We start from the raw sequence: 17,888 nt of genomic DNA on the forward strand, positions 1-17,888 counted from the left end.
CGTATATTATGTATGAAATTGATTTTATAGATTTGAAACTTAACATTCATATACACTGTATATAAGATATTAACTTAACTATAACTGCATGGTCTCCACTAAACGTTTTATGGGTTAAAAGCTGAAAGCAAGACAGATTGTATTTTGACTTTATCCAGATATTTTGTCTTTTGAAATGCAACCAATGATTTTTTACAAGATATAAAGATATTTAAATAAAGTTAAGTAAAGTTTTTTCTGATATAGATGGAATCAAGATTTAAATGTTATTAGCATGAAGTCTTTAACTGATCATTTATCACAAAGTTCTGAGAGAAATTCTCAGAAAAAAGAAGACTTGATTTTTTTGTAAGTGGGTGGGGTATTTTAATATTTAAAGGCAGATTTTTTTATTAAAAACAAAAGTAACTGTTGTATTTTAGGGTGGTTTTTAAATCAGATATGTTATCTGAATATATGTGTCAAAATAAAGGAGACGATATTTTCTGTTGAAAACCAGTGCCCTTAAATACGACCCGTTTTCATAAAGTTCCAATCGGCTGCTGTCTTTGATAACCAGAGTTTGACCCATCAGAAAAAAACAAGTTTTACTTGTTCTCTAAGTACATGTTAATATGAAATGTTCATCAGAAGGCGCACCATACTCTTTAAAACGCAACTTCTTTGTTTTAAACCAGGCAATTGCCTTCCAAAATTGATATTGTGACCTTCATTTTATTGTTGACCTTGACCTTGAGTATGACAGTTAAAAATGATAAAATGTGTTGATCTTATGTCAAGTAGTTACAGGAGTATTCATGTTTCAATTCTCAATCATAGTTTTCGAGGAGTCAAATTTACGATTTTCCTCTATTTCTACATAGTTGTGGCGGCCATCTTGGAAGCCATTCTGGCTGTTACCTTGATAACCAGATATTGCTTTACTTCCAGCAGAGAAACAAGTTTTACTTGTACTCTACTACCGTAAAGATTATTATATCAGAATGCACCATTTACTCTTGAAAACATAACTTCTTTGTGGTAAAATGTGTGATTTTTGTTCAAAATTTGACCTTTGGCCTTTAATATGACCTTGACCTTGACCACAAGTATGTTAAAGACAGGTGATAAAATTTGCTAATCTAATGCAAGTAAGTTACAAGAGTATTTATAATACTATTAACTTTCAAAAAGTGATATTTCTTTTTTACCCCTGATCTTAACTTAAGGTTTCCCGGATGGGAATTTACGGGAACTTTGTGAATTCAGAATCGACAAGCTATAACCTTTCAAAAATTCTAAGTTTCAAATCTGTTCTAATTTTGTCCGGGTTAAGACTGATTTTGGGTTCTACAGCCTCTACTTACATGCTCAATATGTTCAATAATTAAGTCATGGCAAGTGCCCATACAGAGAATTGTGTCTTCAAATAAATGATGATTTTGTTTTTAGAGGGTAAAGCAATTGAACACCAAAACTATTTTATAGTATACTGTAACCTGCACGTTCAAGCGTCTCGGCGACAGGTTCGGAAAATCAAGCGCCTCAATAATGTTTATTCACAACACATCTCAGTGGCCAAGACAAATTCGGTGCTCAACACTCTGAAGAAACTCCACCATCGACATGGTAACAGCTACATACTGATCGCACAAAATGTTAAATGTCTGTTGGTGGCTCACTGTGTTCTTTCTGATCCGGTCATAATTTCAAATCGTAGTTTATTCCCTCTAGTTGCAATAATATCCTCCAATTAGTCAACGGACTCCCAGAGCCTTTGATAATTTTTGCTATGGCGGCTCTGGGAGTCCATATGCAACCCTTCTTATACATGGGTGCAGTTCAGCGCACGGAAGCTGTGCTCACTAAACAGACGTCGTTCGAGACAAATTGAGGAAAATAATTAATAAACTTCATAAACATCTTAAATTTACCTGAATGGCAACCTACGGATGTTATCCTTTGCATGCACCCTATAAAAACACGAAGATGTTTCAACACACTTTTCTCACTGACATGTTTATGTTTAAATTTGAAACAGTATTCCATATCGAATACCACATCGTTACCGACTTTATAGACTGGAGCACATAACCCGACATGCAAAATATTGGTGTACCGCAACCTAACCAATATTGGGTAAATTTTCCAATATGGCGGAAACGGCGTACAAAAAAAACCAAATTCAATAAAAATCAATTATTTCTTGCTTTTATGGTACCATTTGGATGAGTTTGTGGTTTAAATAGGTAAACTTTAATAAGTAGTTACAGTTTCAGTGTTTCTTAACCCTTGCATTGTTGATAGCATTTTGCACCCATGGACAAGAGAGAGCCCATTGCAACTCTAAGCAGCCCATTGGGCTATAAAGCTTAGAGTTGAATTATTGCATCTAATCCTCCAATTACCTTGAGTCGAGTGGTTAAGGAAACAACTAAAATAATTTCTGAATTAATTCAAACAATCCGCAATAAATGATGTACCTAAAAAGATTTATTTCATTCCCTTAAATCCATGTCAAAAGTGTTTATTTACAGCGTGTTAAACCACACAAAGCCGATAGTTCCGTACACACCCGCAATGACATACACTACGCGCGTCGTTTACCTCGAGTCGAGGGGTCACATCCGAAAAGCGAGAGTACTCGATTGCAATAGGCATGAGGTCAACAAAACTTCGAAAATTCTATTCACTGAACAAATTTAGAGACACTGAAAGATTAATTTAACTTTTTTTATAATTTCTATTTACCATTTAACAAGTTTCCGTTTTATCGGTCGATCTTCTTTTGAGCAACATTGACATGAAAAAGTGCTCAAGAATTGAAAAAATAACAACGTTCCCAATTTGTTCAAATAAAATTTCGGCATATATGTTACTATTAAAAGATTTGATAAAATTATCATCCAATCGGGACAGGGTAAACCAACTGAACATGTGAATATCGGCATGTCACCTATTTTCGCGATGTGCGTGCACAGATTTTTCCATGCACCATTTTCTGGGAATCGTGAAAGGGTAAAAGAATTTTCTTAAAAATAAATCAAATAGTTAATACATGAAATTATCGGGAGTTGACTCTTGCGCAGTGGTCTGCAATTTATGTGCAAGTTTAATGAAGAGTACCGAAAAAAATGCATGCAATAGGCATAAATTTGGATTATTTCAGTTGAATTCAGATTTATTAATGCAATTAAACTGTTTTTTTCCTTATTTTAGTCGTGTCTATAATTATTTTCAAGCGTAGCTATGTTAGCAAATCAAAATACTCGGAGGGCATGCGTGTGACGTCATCACAAGAGCCTTGTTTTCAATGTAAACAAAGTGATCGACTTTGGGTCAAACTCGACTCAAGGTAATTGGAGGATATACATTATATAACTCCCAGCCTCCTGGTTGCTGGGAGTTGCATTTGATTTACGTTTATTCTTGTAAAGATGCCGCCCAGAATCTAGGCGTGGCTTTAATCGAAAATATTAGCCACACTAAACTATTTTCTGGCATAAATAAACACAAATTGATCGTAAATATATCCATAATTCACAAATTAAAACAACTTACTTTATATGGTATGCTCGCATAATATTGATATTAATCTAAAGTTTTAAGCACGTCAATGGTTCATTTAAATGTGTATGTTTTTGCAATTGACAAAGCCAAGTAGTCCTACGAATTTTCGAATTCGAAAAACACGCCATAGGCTTTCTCCCGAATCCTCGGCGAGATAGATCTCGTGTCTAATCAACCAATCTTTATATACATACAATCTCTGGAACATCTGTAAGATAGATCAAATTGTCAATTGAAAACTTCAGCTTCGGTGAGTTTTTGTTTTGAGTATTTCTCCACAAATCACTCACAGATTGATGTCGGTGATTACAGGTATTGTGTTTGTTACGATGTATTAGGTTGATTGAACTCAATTTCATAGACATACATGATAAATTATTTTTTGACATTAAAAAATGGGTCAACAAGAAGAACTCTGAGCTGTACGTATGTACTTATAAAAGCTCAGAGCATTCAAGAAGAACTTTATTCCCTCTAGAATAAGTTCATAACAAGATCTGTGTCATTGCGCACAGATGTTGGGCGCGTGGCCAAGTCACTATTACACTATCAGTATGTCATAAAACAACATTTGTCATCATTTTGACAAAAAAAAATAGTCTGATATATACAAGGTAGGTATCTCTTGACACAGGAAAATCACCTAAATCAACATTTAATGTTTTTCCATTTATTTATTGCAATTGCAATTAAACGGACGATTTTTAAAAAATCAAATGTGTGTCTTAGTTTCACATATATGTTAAACAAATAAAATTCAGATAAAAAAAAAACATTTACAAAACCATTATAGTATATTACAATAAAATAAGGGCGAAACAACCCACTTGTAAGGGCGAAACAATCCAGTGTGAAACAACTCAGGGTGAACAGGTTTTGGGGCGAAACGACCCAATACCATAAATAAGGAAGCATGTCTATCCCAGGTAGCGTATATTGTCATCTCATCTAGATTCTGTGGTTTATCCGTAGTATCCGCCCTCTTAATGAATACATACCACTTTTGGAAGTGAACAAATACAAAAACAGTCATGTTTTACGGTAAATGTCAATCTATATTTAAATGTGTATTTTTGGACATAACAACGAAAACTGCATTTAAATCGGCAAAGTTTTTACAAAATACTGGCTGTAGTGCGGTAAAATATACTGGACCTTATTTCCTGTATGAATCTGTTCCATGAACAATGGTCTCATAGTATCAGCCCTTCTGATTGGTTGCTAAGATTTCTTACTACATGTATGTACATGTGCTTGTTCTAAAAAAGTAACTTAATGGAAGAATGAAAGTCTTGCTCATGTTGTTCTTAATTTGTTTTTACATTTTATTAAAAAATTAGCAGCATATAAAACATTTGATAAAGCTACTATTAATCCATAAACTAAATAACATGATTGTGTGATATGTAATTAAAAATCATAGCATCACTCTGGAATAAATGTGACCTACTTTCCAACAAACAGCGGTTTTTCATTAAAGGCACGATACTATGAGGAGGGCTGATACTATGAGAGTAAGGGATGAATTTAAATGTCGGCTAATTATAAGAACCAGTGTCCTTGGTGTCAAAATTGTGTAGGAGCGACTATACGGGTTGTCAAAATTATGCAAGAGCGACTGACTGCCCAGGTTTTCAAAATAATGTAGAGGCGAACAACCGCCTTTTCAAAATTAGCGTAGGAGCGATTTTCCGTGGGAGCGATTGTCAGGATACCGTATTACTAACGCAACACTCAAGTGCTGTGTTTACATGACTGTCATAAACAATAACCGTAATTCGTAAACTTTTTAAGTAATTTTTTTCGAGTCAGAAAATTAAGTTATCAAAAATATATTTTTTTTATAGGTGTCCAAAAATTTAGAGACAAAAATTAAGGTGTCTGAAAAGTATAATTATATTGAAATAAATGCAATAAATCAATGTACAATAATTATCTTGCGATTAACTCTTCTTTTTCTGCTTAAAAAATAAATACAACTTCACAGATTTGCTCTTGCCTGAAATGATATAGGACAAAAACGTTAATTCTAGGACGACACTGTTGCAAATGCTGTTGGGTGAATACATTACCGTACTTTTTACCGGTATACATGGTTATTTACCATATTACGCAAATGTAATGGTCGATTTCCCTCAGGCATGACTCTGGAAAGTTTTATGACCTTAATCCCGTTGTACAAATCCATGATCAAAGTGTCACAAGATAAGTGAAAACAGGGCCAAAGTCTGTAGTGCGGTAAAATATACTGTCAGAAAATTAAGAGATATTTAGTACATGTATGGACGAAAACCTGTATGTCTGAGAATTTAGAGTCACAAAAAATATATTTTTTTGCTAAAAAAGAGGGTGTCCGAACACTTAGAGTAATTACGGTAGATGTACCCGCTCTGTAGAAACATTTGTCATTAATGTTTTCATTGCCTTATCTGCATTGTTAATCGCTTTTTAGACTAAAAATTTATAACTGGAATGTTTACTTGTAAAGTATGCACTTAATATGATGAGATATTGTCGGTGGATCCAAATGTGTTTTTTACTCAGTGAATACTTTTTAAACTAAAGAAGTTAAGTTCTGACTCAGGCCATGCAGATGGTTATGTTCAGCACTTTTTCCCTGTGATGAGCCATTTACTTGGATCCATTATTGGCAGATGTTATCATCATGTCTTTTTTTCATTATTTGTTTGTATATGTACTCTAGCCATGTATGAGTTAAATTGACTTTACATTCATAATCTGATATAAAACTGAGACTTAATTAAAGAGGTCCAATCAAAATTATATGATGCAGGTGTAGGCTAAAACTGTTTTAGATCCAGATGAAATGCCACAGAACGTGGCGTCTCATCAGGATCCAAACTTTTTGTTAGTCTGATAGTATTCTTTGAAAAAAATCGAAGAAAATGCTAATTTTAGAAATTCAGCAGACTTACATTTTAGCAGACGACAAATTTCCAATTATGCAAAGGGTTAAGTACTAAGACTTATTTTGTTTTATCCTAACAGATGCATTTATGATAACCGAAAACAATGAGTGACCTGGAATTTGAGGGAGATTCTTCGGACAGTTCTATTGAAGACATTGAGATCAGGCCAGTGAGACCCCCCTCTCGGTCTAATCCAGTGCCTGTCAGAAGGGAAAAATTGACTCGGAGTCCTGTGCGGTCACTCAGTCCGAACTCTGTGCTGAATGGTGGGGGAGACGTACTGAGTGCTAAAATATGTTTGGAGGTAGGTAAAGTCATAAAATGCAGTGTAACTTCTTTAACCCATAACCACTCAGGTACGTATTTTAACACATTTGTAGTCCCTTAGAAAGTTAAATTTAATTAATGGCCTTTCTTACTAGATTCCAGTCTTAAAGGTTTCAGCTCCAAGCCTTAGATACTGATGAGCAGCAAACAACATAAAACCTGAACAGACTGCAAGTTACTCGCAGGCTGTTCTGGTTTTATGCTGTTTGCACATTGCCATTTTCACTTTGCCTCTGAGTGGGAAAGGGTTAACGAGAGCATGGATAACAAGAAAAACTATCCTATCTTGAACAGATCTCATGGTTTGGGAAAATTCTTCATTACACAAGCATGGATAATACTGGCAAATGTGCTTGTCCTTAATTCTATTTATAATTGTAATTTACTATCCATAACTCAGAGGTTATTGACACTTGAATAATGAGCGTCTGAAATACATGCATACATGTATTGTCTGCTTCTTGTTATACTACAAACACCTGCTTTGGATGAAAACTGTGACCTCTATTGTCTACACAAAACCATTTTTATAAAGACCTGCAAGTGGTCATATAATTTAGAGTTTACTCTATATCAAATATGATTAAGTGTAGCAAACGTTACAAAAAACTCAATCAGAATTATGTTTAAAAATGTGTGGGCTACCCTCTGTTTCAAACTGAGTTGCAATCTTAAATCCTTTGTTACGAGTAACTAACCCTCCTTTATCTGACATGTGTTTGCTCTACACTCTTTTCAGCCCTCAATAAAACAACATGCAAGCAAAAAAACCTATAAGTGTTGACAAGATCATTTTTTGTGAGAATGATGTTCTTGAATTTTATATACAAAATGCACAGCTTAAACAAGTAGAGTCATTTCCCTTTTGAGACCAGGCATTATTGTTATGGAGTCTTGCTGCCACTTGCAATATTCATCAGATGAGAACATTTTGGACATGTGGCATTTGAAAATGGCAACTCTAGGTGTAATGCAATATTTGAAAACTCAGTCTGAAAGTATGGCTTCAAATGTCACATTAATGTGTAACGTTCATACATGGTTAGAAGCTAGTTACAAATTGATAAAATGGTGGCAGATTTGACGCTTTTTTATGTTTGTTTCAGAGCTATCCTTCATCAAATGCACAAGCTGTGGAGCCCTTTCCATCTGTGCTACCCCTCAATGTTGGAGGCGTGAAATACGTGACTAGGCTGTCCACTCTGAAGAAATACCCAGATTCCATGCTTGCGGCTTTGTTCAGTGGACGTTACCAAGTGGACAAAGATGCTGAAGGAAATTACTTTCTGGATTCTAATGGAATTCTTTTTGGTTATTTACTAGAATTCCTGCGTAATGGTCTTGTACCTCCTAAAGACCATGCAATACCTCTCTACAGGGAAGCTACTTACTATGGTCTTCATGAATTGGCAGAAAAGCTTCACTACATGCCTCCTGTTGTGTCCCTGTTTGTAAAAGAAGCCCATAAGTCTCAGTTTCCCAACTATGAGGAGACAAAGGAAGGTGTAATCAAGGAATGCATGGAGAGTGCAAAGTACACAAAACTTGGCGAAGTAACATTGTTTGTTTTCAAGAAAGAGTTCTTACCAAAGACACCTACTTTTAACCCAAATCATGGATGTATTATAGAAACTGCAAAGGTTACATGTGGGCCATGGGAGGGACCAGATGGAGTGGACGAGGATATATTTGTGAGATGTCTTATTAACGATTTGATGGATGATGGTTTTAATGTTAAGCCTATTGAACCAAAAAGGAAATGCAAATATTACCATGGCCAAAGCTGCCAAAAATTTGTATACAAGATTACCATTTTATTTTAAATGCAATCCATAGTACTTTTAATGGTCTAGATTGTTATGTCTTCAGCAAGCAAGCCTATTTTGGGAACCCAAGAGCAATCCAAAATAATGGCATCGGTCACAAACAGGTAGCGGTTGCTTGCTTACTGAAATTTGTTAATTTTATAATTAGTAGGTATGATTAAACATTTTGTCAAAAATCCTAACGAACAGTACCATGAGCATGGGAAATTGTGCATTTCTTAAAAATACCAAAAACTTTCATAACAAATATGTACAATTATGCAGTTCTAAATAGCTATTTAAATATGTTTTAAATACATTACCTGATACATGCAATTGAATAGTTATTTTAGTACATATGTCAAATAATTATTGTAAGATTTTATATAAATTCCTGTAAGGACTGATTGCTTCGTTATTATTTGTATATTTTGTATTGTGCAAGTGATTTGTAGACAGTGAACTGGTATTGTTATTAAACCATGTTTTCGAGCAGGGTGGTACAACATTTGAAATGTGTTTTTTTTAATTTTGAATAGAAGTTATTTTGTTTATACAGGGGAAAACGCCATTGATTAAGGCTACTATTCCATCTGTCCGCATCGGTATCCGCAAAATCATAATACGGACACTATATTCCATTTATCCGCATTCGTCCAATGTATCTTTCTTTTTTGGAAAAACTTCTGAACTGAAAACATGTACATGTATGCAGAAGAAGAGTTTTCCCAATTTTTTGTTGCTCACGCGAAGAAGTGTTAACGTAAAAGAAAGCACAGGTGGTGGGCACGTTCAATAGTAAGAAATCGCCAAACATTTGGAACTTACAACCATTTAGTTTAAGAACTTGAACTTGCTGATGAGGAGTTTAAAGGTTACTTTAGACTAAACAAACAACAATTTGGATATGTTCTCTCTCTAGTTGAAGAGTTTATTTCAAAGAAATCGGTTACAAGACAGACCATTGAAGCCAAACAACGTCTAGCTATTTGCTTGCGATAACTATAAATATTTTGTTTTAGTCAATAATTTGAATTTTATATATGTTTATTCAACTTAATTGTACTTAAATATTGGCAACGTAAACTTAATCAACAATCATAAGCATAAAACAATATCAAATGATGCATATAATGTATTTAGAAATAAAATGTTCTCGAAAAGACCTGTGTTTCACTGTACTTGAGACATTAAAAGAACAAGGAAAATATGTCACTTTAATTTGTCACAAAATTGTGGACACTCGCTTGTTTTACTGTAAGGTTTCCATAGCAGCGCTCAAAATGTTAAGTCCTGTTTGTTGTCCGCCTGTCTGATTGTCCTGTGCCTTTGCCACAGGGTAGGCCACATAACTAGCTGTGGACATATGCTGGAAACCATGCTCTTGGTTAACAGATGACAATAACGATTGTTGTAATCTATGCTCAGGCACGGGCTGGCTGTAATCGTTTAGACAAAATAGCGTTCGACTCCGCGTTAAACAAGTCCATAGAAATCTGTAACTGGAGCCATGATTGCCTTTCTTTGGACAACTGTTTGGCACAAAGTGCACACTTTTCATTATATGGATAAAACTGAAAATTGTAATTGAGATAATTGTTATGAAGGACAAGCGTGAATTTAAGTAGATATAAGGTACAAAACATCATTCTGTCTGTAAAAGAATACAAATGGTAAATACGTGAAACATCTTCTAGCGCCTTTGCTATACTTTTCCAAACATTTGAGGTAAATCTGAGTCACGATATGAAGAACTGTGTTGATTGTATAGTTCCGGGTAATTTTTCACCAATTCAATAAGTTTTTCGTTTTTTAGATGACAGCTTTCCCCTCATCGTGCTAAATGCAGTCCGTATCTTGTCCGCATCCGCATTAGAATGCTCACTTGGATACGGATGAATGGAATAAGCGCAGTGCATTTCAACTGGTTCTATTTTTTTGTGGATACGGACAGATGGAATAGCAGCCTTAAGCTTGCTAACACTTGTGGACACCTGCACAATGGGCAATTGCCAATATTTAAAGGGGCCTTTTCACGTTTTGGTAAATAGACAAATTTGAAAAAAAATTGTTTCAGATTCACAAATATTCGTTGTAGTTATGATATTTGTGAGGAAACAGTAATACAGAACATTTACCATTCTCTAAAACAGCCATTATATGCATCTTTTGATGATTTTAAAACCTGAAAATTATAAAGCGTTGCAAAGCAAAATGATTGAATAATTGGAGAGTTCTGTTGTTATAATATATTTTGTGAAACTACGAGGATTGCCTATATTCCGGTACAGTATAAAATACATCCGTCATTGTATCAGGAAAATTTTTCGAGTGGTCTAAGTGGTAGACTTTTTACTCCAGGACTCCAGGGGTCAGTGGTTCCAGCCCTACTGAGGGTTACTTTTTTAAAAATGTATTCTTAATTTTTTACTGGAGCTTTTTAGATCCAATTTTACATTTACCAATATAAAGCTTTTAATGACAAACTTCAAAACATGCCAAAATCTGTGAAAAGGCCCCTTTAATTGCCTCTGAAAATCTAAAAAGCCAAACGAAGGTATTTGTGAAGGTAAAAAAAATTGCTGGACCATATTATTAAAGTTATTGCATACATGCGTCTTATATTATTATTGACTTGAAGTTAACTTCATTAACCAGATGTTCTATTTTCTTATGAACAAATTTTGAAATTCGGTTTTTGTGCTATGTATACATGTACATGTAGTTTTAACACATTTTATTGGATGATGGAATCGGTACAAATTATGTACACGAGTTACTAAATTAATTGAAAAACATGTATATATGTATGTGTAAACTATTTGCTATTTCAGCGATTAAAAATTATTAAATTGTTTTTCATTTCTATTGTTGACTGGGCATTTTACTTTTCTTGTTTTATTTATGTTGATATATTATGCATAATATTCTGATGTTTAATTATCTGTGATATTCTGTTAAACAATCTTATTATAACACACTTTGTGTTGATTAAGTTACTAAATAATCATGATAAAAGTAGTTCCAAACTCAGTTGCCTAAAAGTTTCTGATTTGTAACTATCAAAATGATTGGAAAATAATAATTGTTTATTGGTAAAGAATCATCTTCAGGGTTTTCTAAGGAGTGTTTATTAAAATCATACCGGTTACATTGGAACCCATTAGAACTTTAAATTATGGTTTATAGCTCAATAAACAACAAATATTTATTTTCTTTATTTCACTTTGCATATATAACATTGTAGGAATTATGTGATCATTATTAGAAATCTTAACTAATGAATAAGATATCTATTTTTATATATTTGTAGGACAGTTTGGCATCTCCTGTAAAATACTTTGGTTAACAGGGAAAAGGCTGGCTTGCATCTTGTAGTCTGTTGGTGTTATCCCAATTTGTAACTTATAACTTATAAAAGATAAAATATGCTCAATGTGAATAGACATTTAAAAAATATTTTTATTTTACATGTTTATGGTACAGTTTTGTTATACTGCACCATATTAAACATAATATCAGTATTAATACCTTTTGTTTACAAAATGCATTGACGAGAAGTGAAAACTAAAATAATACAAATTGATATGCATTTAACAGAGTCTGCTTTTGCCTTATTATAAATTACTTACATGTGTAATGTTTTGACATTGATTTCTATTACTTTAAATATACTTTTGTTGTCTATATTTTTACTTTGTAGGTAAAAATATTCTACAATCAGTAGACATTTTATTCCCAAGGAATGTCTAGGCATGTTTACAGTGAACATTACTCATCGCAAACTTGGCAATAATGTATATAAGGATAAGCGGATGACTTATTTTTGGCACACCCGAGTACACGGTGCTTTTGGTGAGCTGATGTGCATAAGTCCATTATTTCTTCTGCGTCGACAACATGGTTGCCTGGCTAACCCTCAAGAGGCCACATTTATTGTCCGATCTTAATGAAACTTGGTCAGAAGAATTTTTTTTGCTCAATTATAATGTGTACCTCCTTTTGTTAGGACTCTACCATGCATCAATTGATTTGGCAAATCCATTTACAAAATTTATTGTACGGGGAATACATTTAACATTCAACTAATTTGCTTAAAAAATTTGGAGCTTAAATATGTTGGCATATTCTTAAGATTGAAATGGAACAAATAATTTTTAATTTTGCATTATAAATGTTGCAAAGGCTGGATAGATCATGTCCACAACTCTGACTGGGTTTTGAGAGTGGACTTCCAGAAAATTAAATACAATATCAAATATCCAGCTTAATGTTATTAATTTTACTGCTGTTCCTGTATTGTGTACATTTGTATTGTAAAATGCAATTGATTGTTCTCCTGTGGCATAATTATTATCATCTGTACATTGACAATCCACTGATTTGCAAAAAGTACAATTAAGTATTTGATCAATTCATTAAAAATGTGTATAGTATATCATGGAAAATTTAAAATTCTGTTATATTGTGCAGGGACCTTTACAAACAAATGTTTTATAGGTCCCTGTATTGTGGTATAAACTTGAAATTTCCCATTCTGGTTTCAATAGATGAAAACAAAACAGATTTGTGTTAATGCTTTTTATTGTAACAATATCGATAAGCACACACATAACAACCCACCAATTTTAGTATTAGTGAGTTTCATGTCTTTTTGGCTTACAAGCCAGGTCATGTGTAACCCCTTTAAAGTTTTATTTAATATTCATCGTTATTATATTCGTGTGTGATATGGCGTTACATTCTGATAAATCAAGTATAAATATTGAATCAATACACTGTTAAAGAGGATGTTTTATATTATGCTTTATGTAATAATATCATACAAAAAAATCAACAGTATTCATAAAAGAAAAAAATCAACAAAAAAACAATAATTTAAATATACAATAATGTCATGGGCAGAAAATGTGAATGTCAATTTTTATATATTACCAGTAGGCACATACTAATGACATAACGATACTAGTATGCTAATAATTATGACCAAAAAATTATTTTCAGAGCTGAAAATAACCATGTTTGCAATTTACATGTTTGTGAAATTATGTGCATCCTTAAATGCTTTTAGGACATATTTTAAAGGAGATTCATAAATTTTGATTTGGATAAACATAAATTAAAACAAGGCTATTGTCGAGCAATATGGTCCCCTACCGGCTCCACCATTGTCAGAAATTCCACCATTTTCAGATCTTTTTTTTTGGTTGCCATAGCAACGTAGGAACAAAATGAAATGACGTGCATGATGTCCATATTGCCATCTATCCATGTTGCAAGTTTCATGAAAAAATATTAAGATCTTTTAAAGATATCGCAGGATCCAGAAAACCACCATTTTCAGCAGTATTTCTTGTCTATTTGTTGCCATAGCAACCAGAATTTTTGACGAAGGAACAAAATGAAATGACATGCATAATGTCCATATTGCCATCTATCCATGTTTCAAGTTTCATGAAAAAATATTAAGAACTTTTTAAGTTATCGCAGGACCCAGAAAAGTTTGACAGACAGACTCACAGACAGACAGACACACTCACAGACAGACAGACAGACTCACACACAGACTCACAGACTGACAGACACACAGACAGACACACAGACCGCAAACCATAAGTCCCCTCTGGTGAAACCAGTAGGGGACAATAAATATTGGAATGCACATCACAAAACATAATTTCAAATTGTTCAGGGACCCTTTTTCTAAACCTTCATTATTGGAGCAGCATTTATACTAGATAAAATCATCTATGGTCATTTTATTGCAGCAATTGTATTCACTTTTTCCCCATCTCTTTCATATTCAATAATAATACACATGTATAATACTACAAAATTCTTTAAAAAAATATCCGAGAGACTTATTATCATACCAGGCCCTGAAGACCAAAAATTTTAAATATATAGCAGTACATCTATACAATATCTACTCAATTGCTTGGAGACTAGCATGGATTGCACAGTTCTGTTATTTAAACCAGGCAGTACCAGACCCAGCCTTGCGCTGATCAGCGACTGCCTCTATATTGTCCTTGATCTTCAGGACAACATTCACCGCACTCAGCTCCCTGGGTACCCCTTGTACAGCATGACCCATGGCTTTCAGACCAGTGAGAACCTCACCTGGGAAACCATCTGAAGGGAAAATACGAGCCGTGTTTTGAGAAAACTAGGCTTAATGCAGTCCGCACAGGCTAATCAGGGACGACACTATGCTTTTATGGTATTTTTAGTTTCAAGGAAGTCCCTTCTTACCGAAAATATAGTTTAGGGGGAAAGTGTCGTCCCTGATTAGCCTGTGTGGACTGCACAGGCTAATCTGGGATGACACTACGCACATGCAGCTAATAAAGACTATGTTGTGCTTCCAACACTGCCTGAAGCCATTTGCTTGAAATGTTCACATATTGTTGCGAAAAATTTACAAGGAACATGTTGTCACAAAAAAAAATAACGAGCATTTTGTATCTACTTAAATCTATGTTTCTGTACCACATATATTCTTGAAATTTTGACTTTTGCTATAAGGAACATGGATTTGTTACGGGATAACTTTATTTACACAATATGAAATGAAATATTTGTTGATTTTTAGTATTTATGTGTCTTTAATATGTAAAGTATAAAATGAAAAATAAAAAGGTCATGCTGACAGTCTTAAATTACAGGTGATAACCTAAGAAATTCTATAGATATTTATAAGAAAATGTCTACATTCTGGTATGACATACGCTGCCCTTTCAAGCTACATTCATTACCATATATAACCCTATATCTGTACCTTAAGATGCGACAAAGTTTCATTAAACTAAACACGTGACAGCTAAAGAGTCCATCCAATTTGCTAATGAAACCTTAAATTATTTAAATAGCTGCATCAAACACTTGTTAGACCTTTATGTGACATTAACCTTTGATGTAGGGAGATGGGTGCTACACACAAAGGTGTAAAGTTTCACCCAAGAATAGCCTGTGCCATATGCACAGGCTAATCAGGGACAACACTTTCTGCCTAAACTTGATTTTTGCTAAGAAGAGACTTTCTTGAAACAAAAAATATAAAAGTGGAACGTGTCGTTCCTGATAAGCCTGTGCAGACTGCACATGTAAATCTGGGACAACACTTTACACACATCATTAAACCCATTTTTCACAGAGCACGGCCCATATGTTAACTGTTTAACACAACGAACAATAATAAAAGCAATGATGGAGCTATATTTATTTAACCCTTTCCCACTTAGGAGCAAAGTTAAAATGGCTATGTGCAAACAGCATAAAACCAGAACAGCCTGCGAGTAACTGGCAGTCTGTTCAGGTTTTATGCTGTTTGCAGCATATCTGTATCTAAGGTTTGGAGGTGATACCTTAAACACTTAAATCTAGTAAGAAAGGTCTGAAATAAAATGTAACTTTCTGAGGGACTACAAATGCTTGAAAATATGTATCTAAGTGGTAAAGGTTAAGAAAACAACATGTTTACATGAGGCGACCACATAGAGACTTATTCAGATGATAACAACTCTGCTCCACTCACCCTCTACTTCAACCAGACTGGCATTGGGATAGAGATCCGAGTGCATCCTGGGGGAAGATACAGATTTCTCAAGGTAATAGTTCAAGGTCAAGTTGTTGAACAGCACTTCTGCTATCCCTGCAAGATAATGTCCAAATTATGTTACCCAACATGGAGCTTTACTATGACCACTAGCCAGATAGCCATAGAGTTGGTAAATGTATTTCTGGCTCTCTAAATTTCAGTAATAAATAATTATAGTTGTAATTTTTATGTAAGTGTAGTCATGCAATCAGCACCTGTAACATAAATATATAATGCTATTATGATTCTGACTAATGGATGTAACACTTTTAAAGTGTGTGTTTTGTGCATTTATCCACATAATTATTATAAAGAAATATGCAATTTTGTAAATATCTATTTACTTTGTCCTTGTATTTTCATACCTCATGATTATATATATTTGCTAGTTACTGTACACAAATTACTTCTTTTACCCCCCCCCCCCCCCCACTTGTAATTAACAAAAACAAAGCCCTTAAGACATAATTATATGTTGGACAAGCAGACATGTGCATCAATCAATATCTTAGAATAATTGGTCTTGATCATCCAAACAAATTTTTGGACATTGTCCAGATTTGAGTACAGTCCGATATATTTATTTCACCAAAATCCAAAGTGTATGTCTTTTTAGAAAAAAAGGGAAATGCAATTTGAAATAATGAAAATACATGTATAGGAATTATGAAACTCCAAATACATGTCCTTTAGAGAAACTCTTACTATCCATATAGTCTGTTATTTTAGGTAAGTGACCAGCAGTCTAAGTGAATTCATAATTGTGAAACAGACAAATAACTTGATGAAATGGGAATATTATCCACATCTGATAGAAAAAAACAACAAAAAATGAGTTAATATTTATAGTTATGAAATCTGGTAGATACACTACAGTTCAATGTCATACCAGTTATAATTCTGGTGCCATTTGCTGCTCCACATGCCATGCGCAGGCCACACAGGTGCCCCGTCTCGTACACCACCGTGGGAGACATGCTGGACTGAGGTCTCTTACCTCCTCGGATCTCGTTCTACAAGCACACAAATGAAGTAAACAAGGATCAAAGTTTGTTACAATTCTTTCTGCCTGTTTTGTGTGTGTGTTAGATGGTCTATCAGTCTAAAGACCATTTTGTGTGTGAACAATAAGTAGAAAATGGTTTCACCTCTCTGTACTATCATGCAACTGAGTGTTCACTTTAACCCTTTTAGCGCTGGAACCGAATTTTAAAGGCTTTTGCAAACAGTTTGGATCAAGATCAGAGGCCACAAAACATGGTGTCTGATCTTGATCCAAACTGTTTGCTTTTCTGATATTGGTCTCTGAAAAAAAGTGAAGAAAATGATGATTTTAGAAATTCAGCAGACACCAATTAAGCAGACGACAAATATCCATGCATGCAAAGGGCTAAATGTCAGGAAGATGCCAATAGATTTGTAGGAGAATGTCACACAGGCTTCATATACTCAAGCTGATACTACTGATGCTAGAGTACTACACAGTTGGCAATAGTTTTAAATGTATGCTTTTCAAACTCAAAAACAGTGAATACAATGTATTTACACATGAACTAAAATGAAAGTATACAACAAAAAGTATTATCAAATAAGCTAATTTTTGGGAATCTGTGTAATTTCCAAACATATGAGTGGCGTTCTGAGAAAACTGGTTTTAATGCATGTGCGTAAAGTGTC

General features: G+C 34.1%; 2 protein-coding genes across 4 annotated transcripts in view; one reads left to right on the top strand and one right to left on the bottom strand.

Moving 5' to 3' along the window:
* The first annotated feature begins 1,487 nt into the window (after nt 1-1,487).
* On the top strand, nt 1,488-13,177 carry LOC127865217 (BTB/POZ domain-containing protein KCTD7-like). 2 transcript variants are annotated; one of them, XM_052405224.1, is made up of 3 exons: nt 1,488-1,608; nt 6,559-6,783; nt 7,913-13,177. In XM_052405224.1, exons 2-3 carry the CDS (start codon nt 6,583-6,585, stop codon nt 8,627-8,629), a joined length of 918 nt encoding a protein of 305 aa, XP_052261184.1. In that variant the 5' UTR covers nt 1,488-1,608; nt 6,559-6,582; the 3' UTR covers nt 8,630-13,177. The 2 variants fall into 2 exon arrangements, with proteins under 2 accessions (XP_052261184.1, XP_052261183.1); XM_052405223.1 differs by having other exon boundaries at nt 1,522-1,644.
* The window catches only part of LOC127865185 (glutathione hydrolase 1 proenzyme-like), a 30,186-nt gene continuing 24,112 nt past the window's right edge, over nt 11,815-17,888 (bottom strand). The window contains exons 13-15 of one of the 2 annotated variants that reach the window (XM_052405159.1): nt 17,101-17,224; nt 16,149-16,265; nt 11,815-14,746 (exon numbers count right to left, since the gene is read on the bottom strand). In XM_052405159.1, the coding sequence (XP_052261119.1) occupies nt 14,580-14,746; nt 16,149-16,265; nt 17,101-17,224 (408 nt within the window). In that variant the 3' untranslated portion in view covers nt 11,815-14,579. Of the gene's footprint in view, nt 14,747-16,148; nt 16,266-17,100; nt 17,225-17,888 lie in introns of those variants that run through there. The other variant, XR_008042516.1, reaches the window with a different exon arrangement.

The sequence above is a fragment of the Dreissena polymorpha genome, chromosome 1, assembly GCF_020536995.1.
Source record: "Dreissena polymorpha isolate Duluth1 chromosome 1, UMN_Dpol_1.0, whole genome shotgun sequence".
Taxonomy (NCBI): Eukaryota; Metazoa; Mollusca; class Bivalvia; order Myida; family Dreissenidae; genus Dreissena; species Dreissena polymorpha.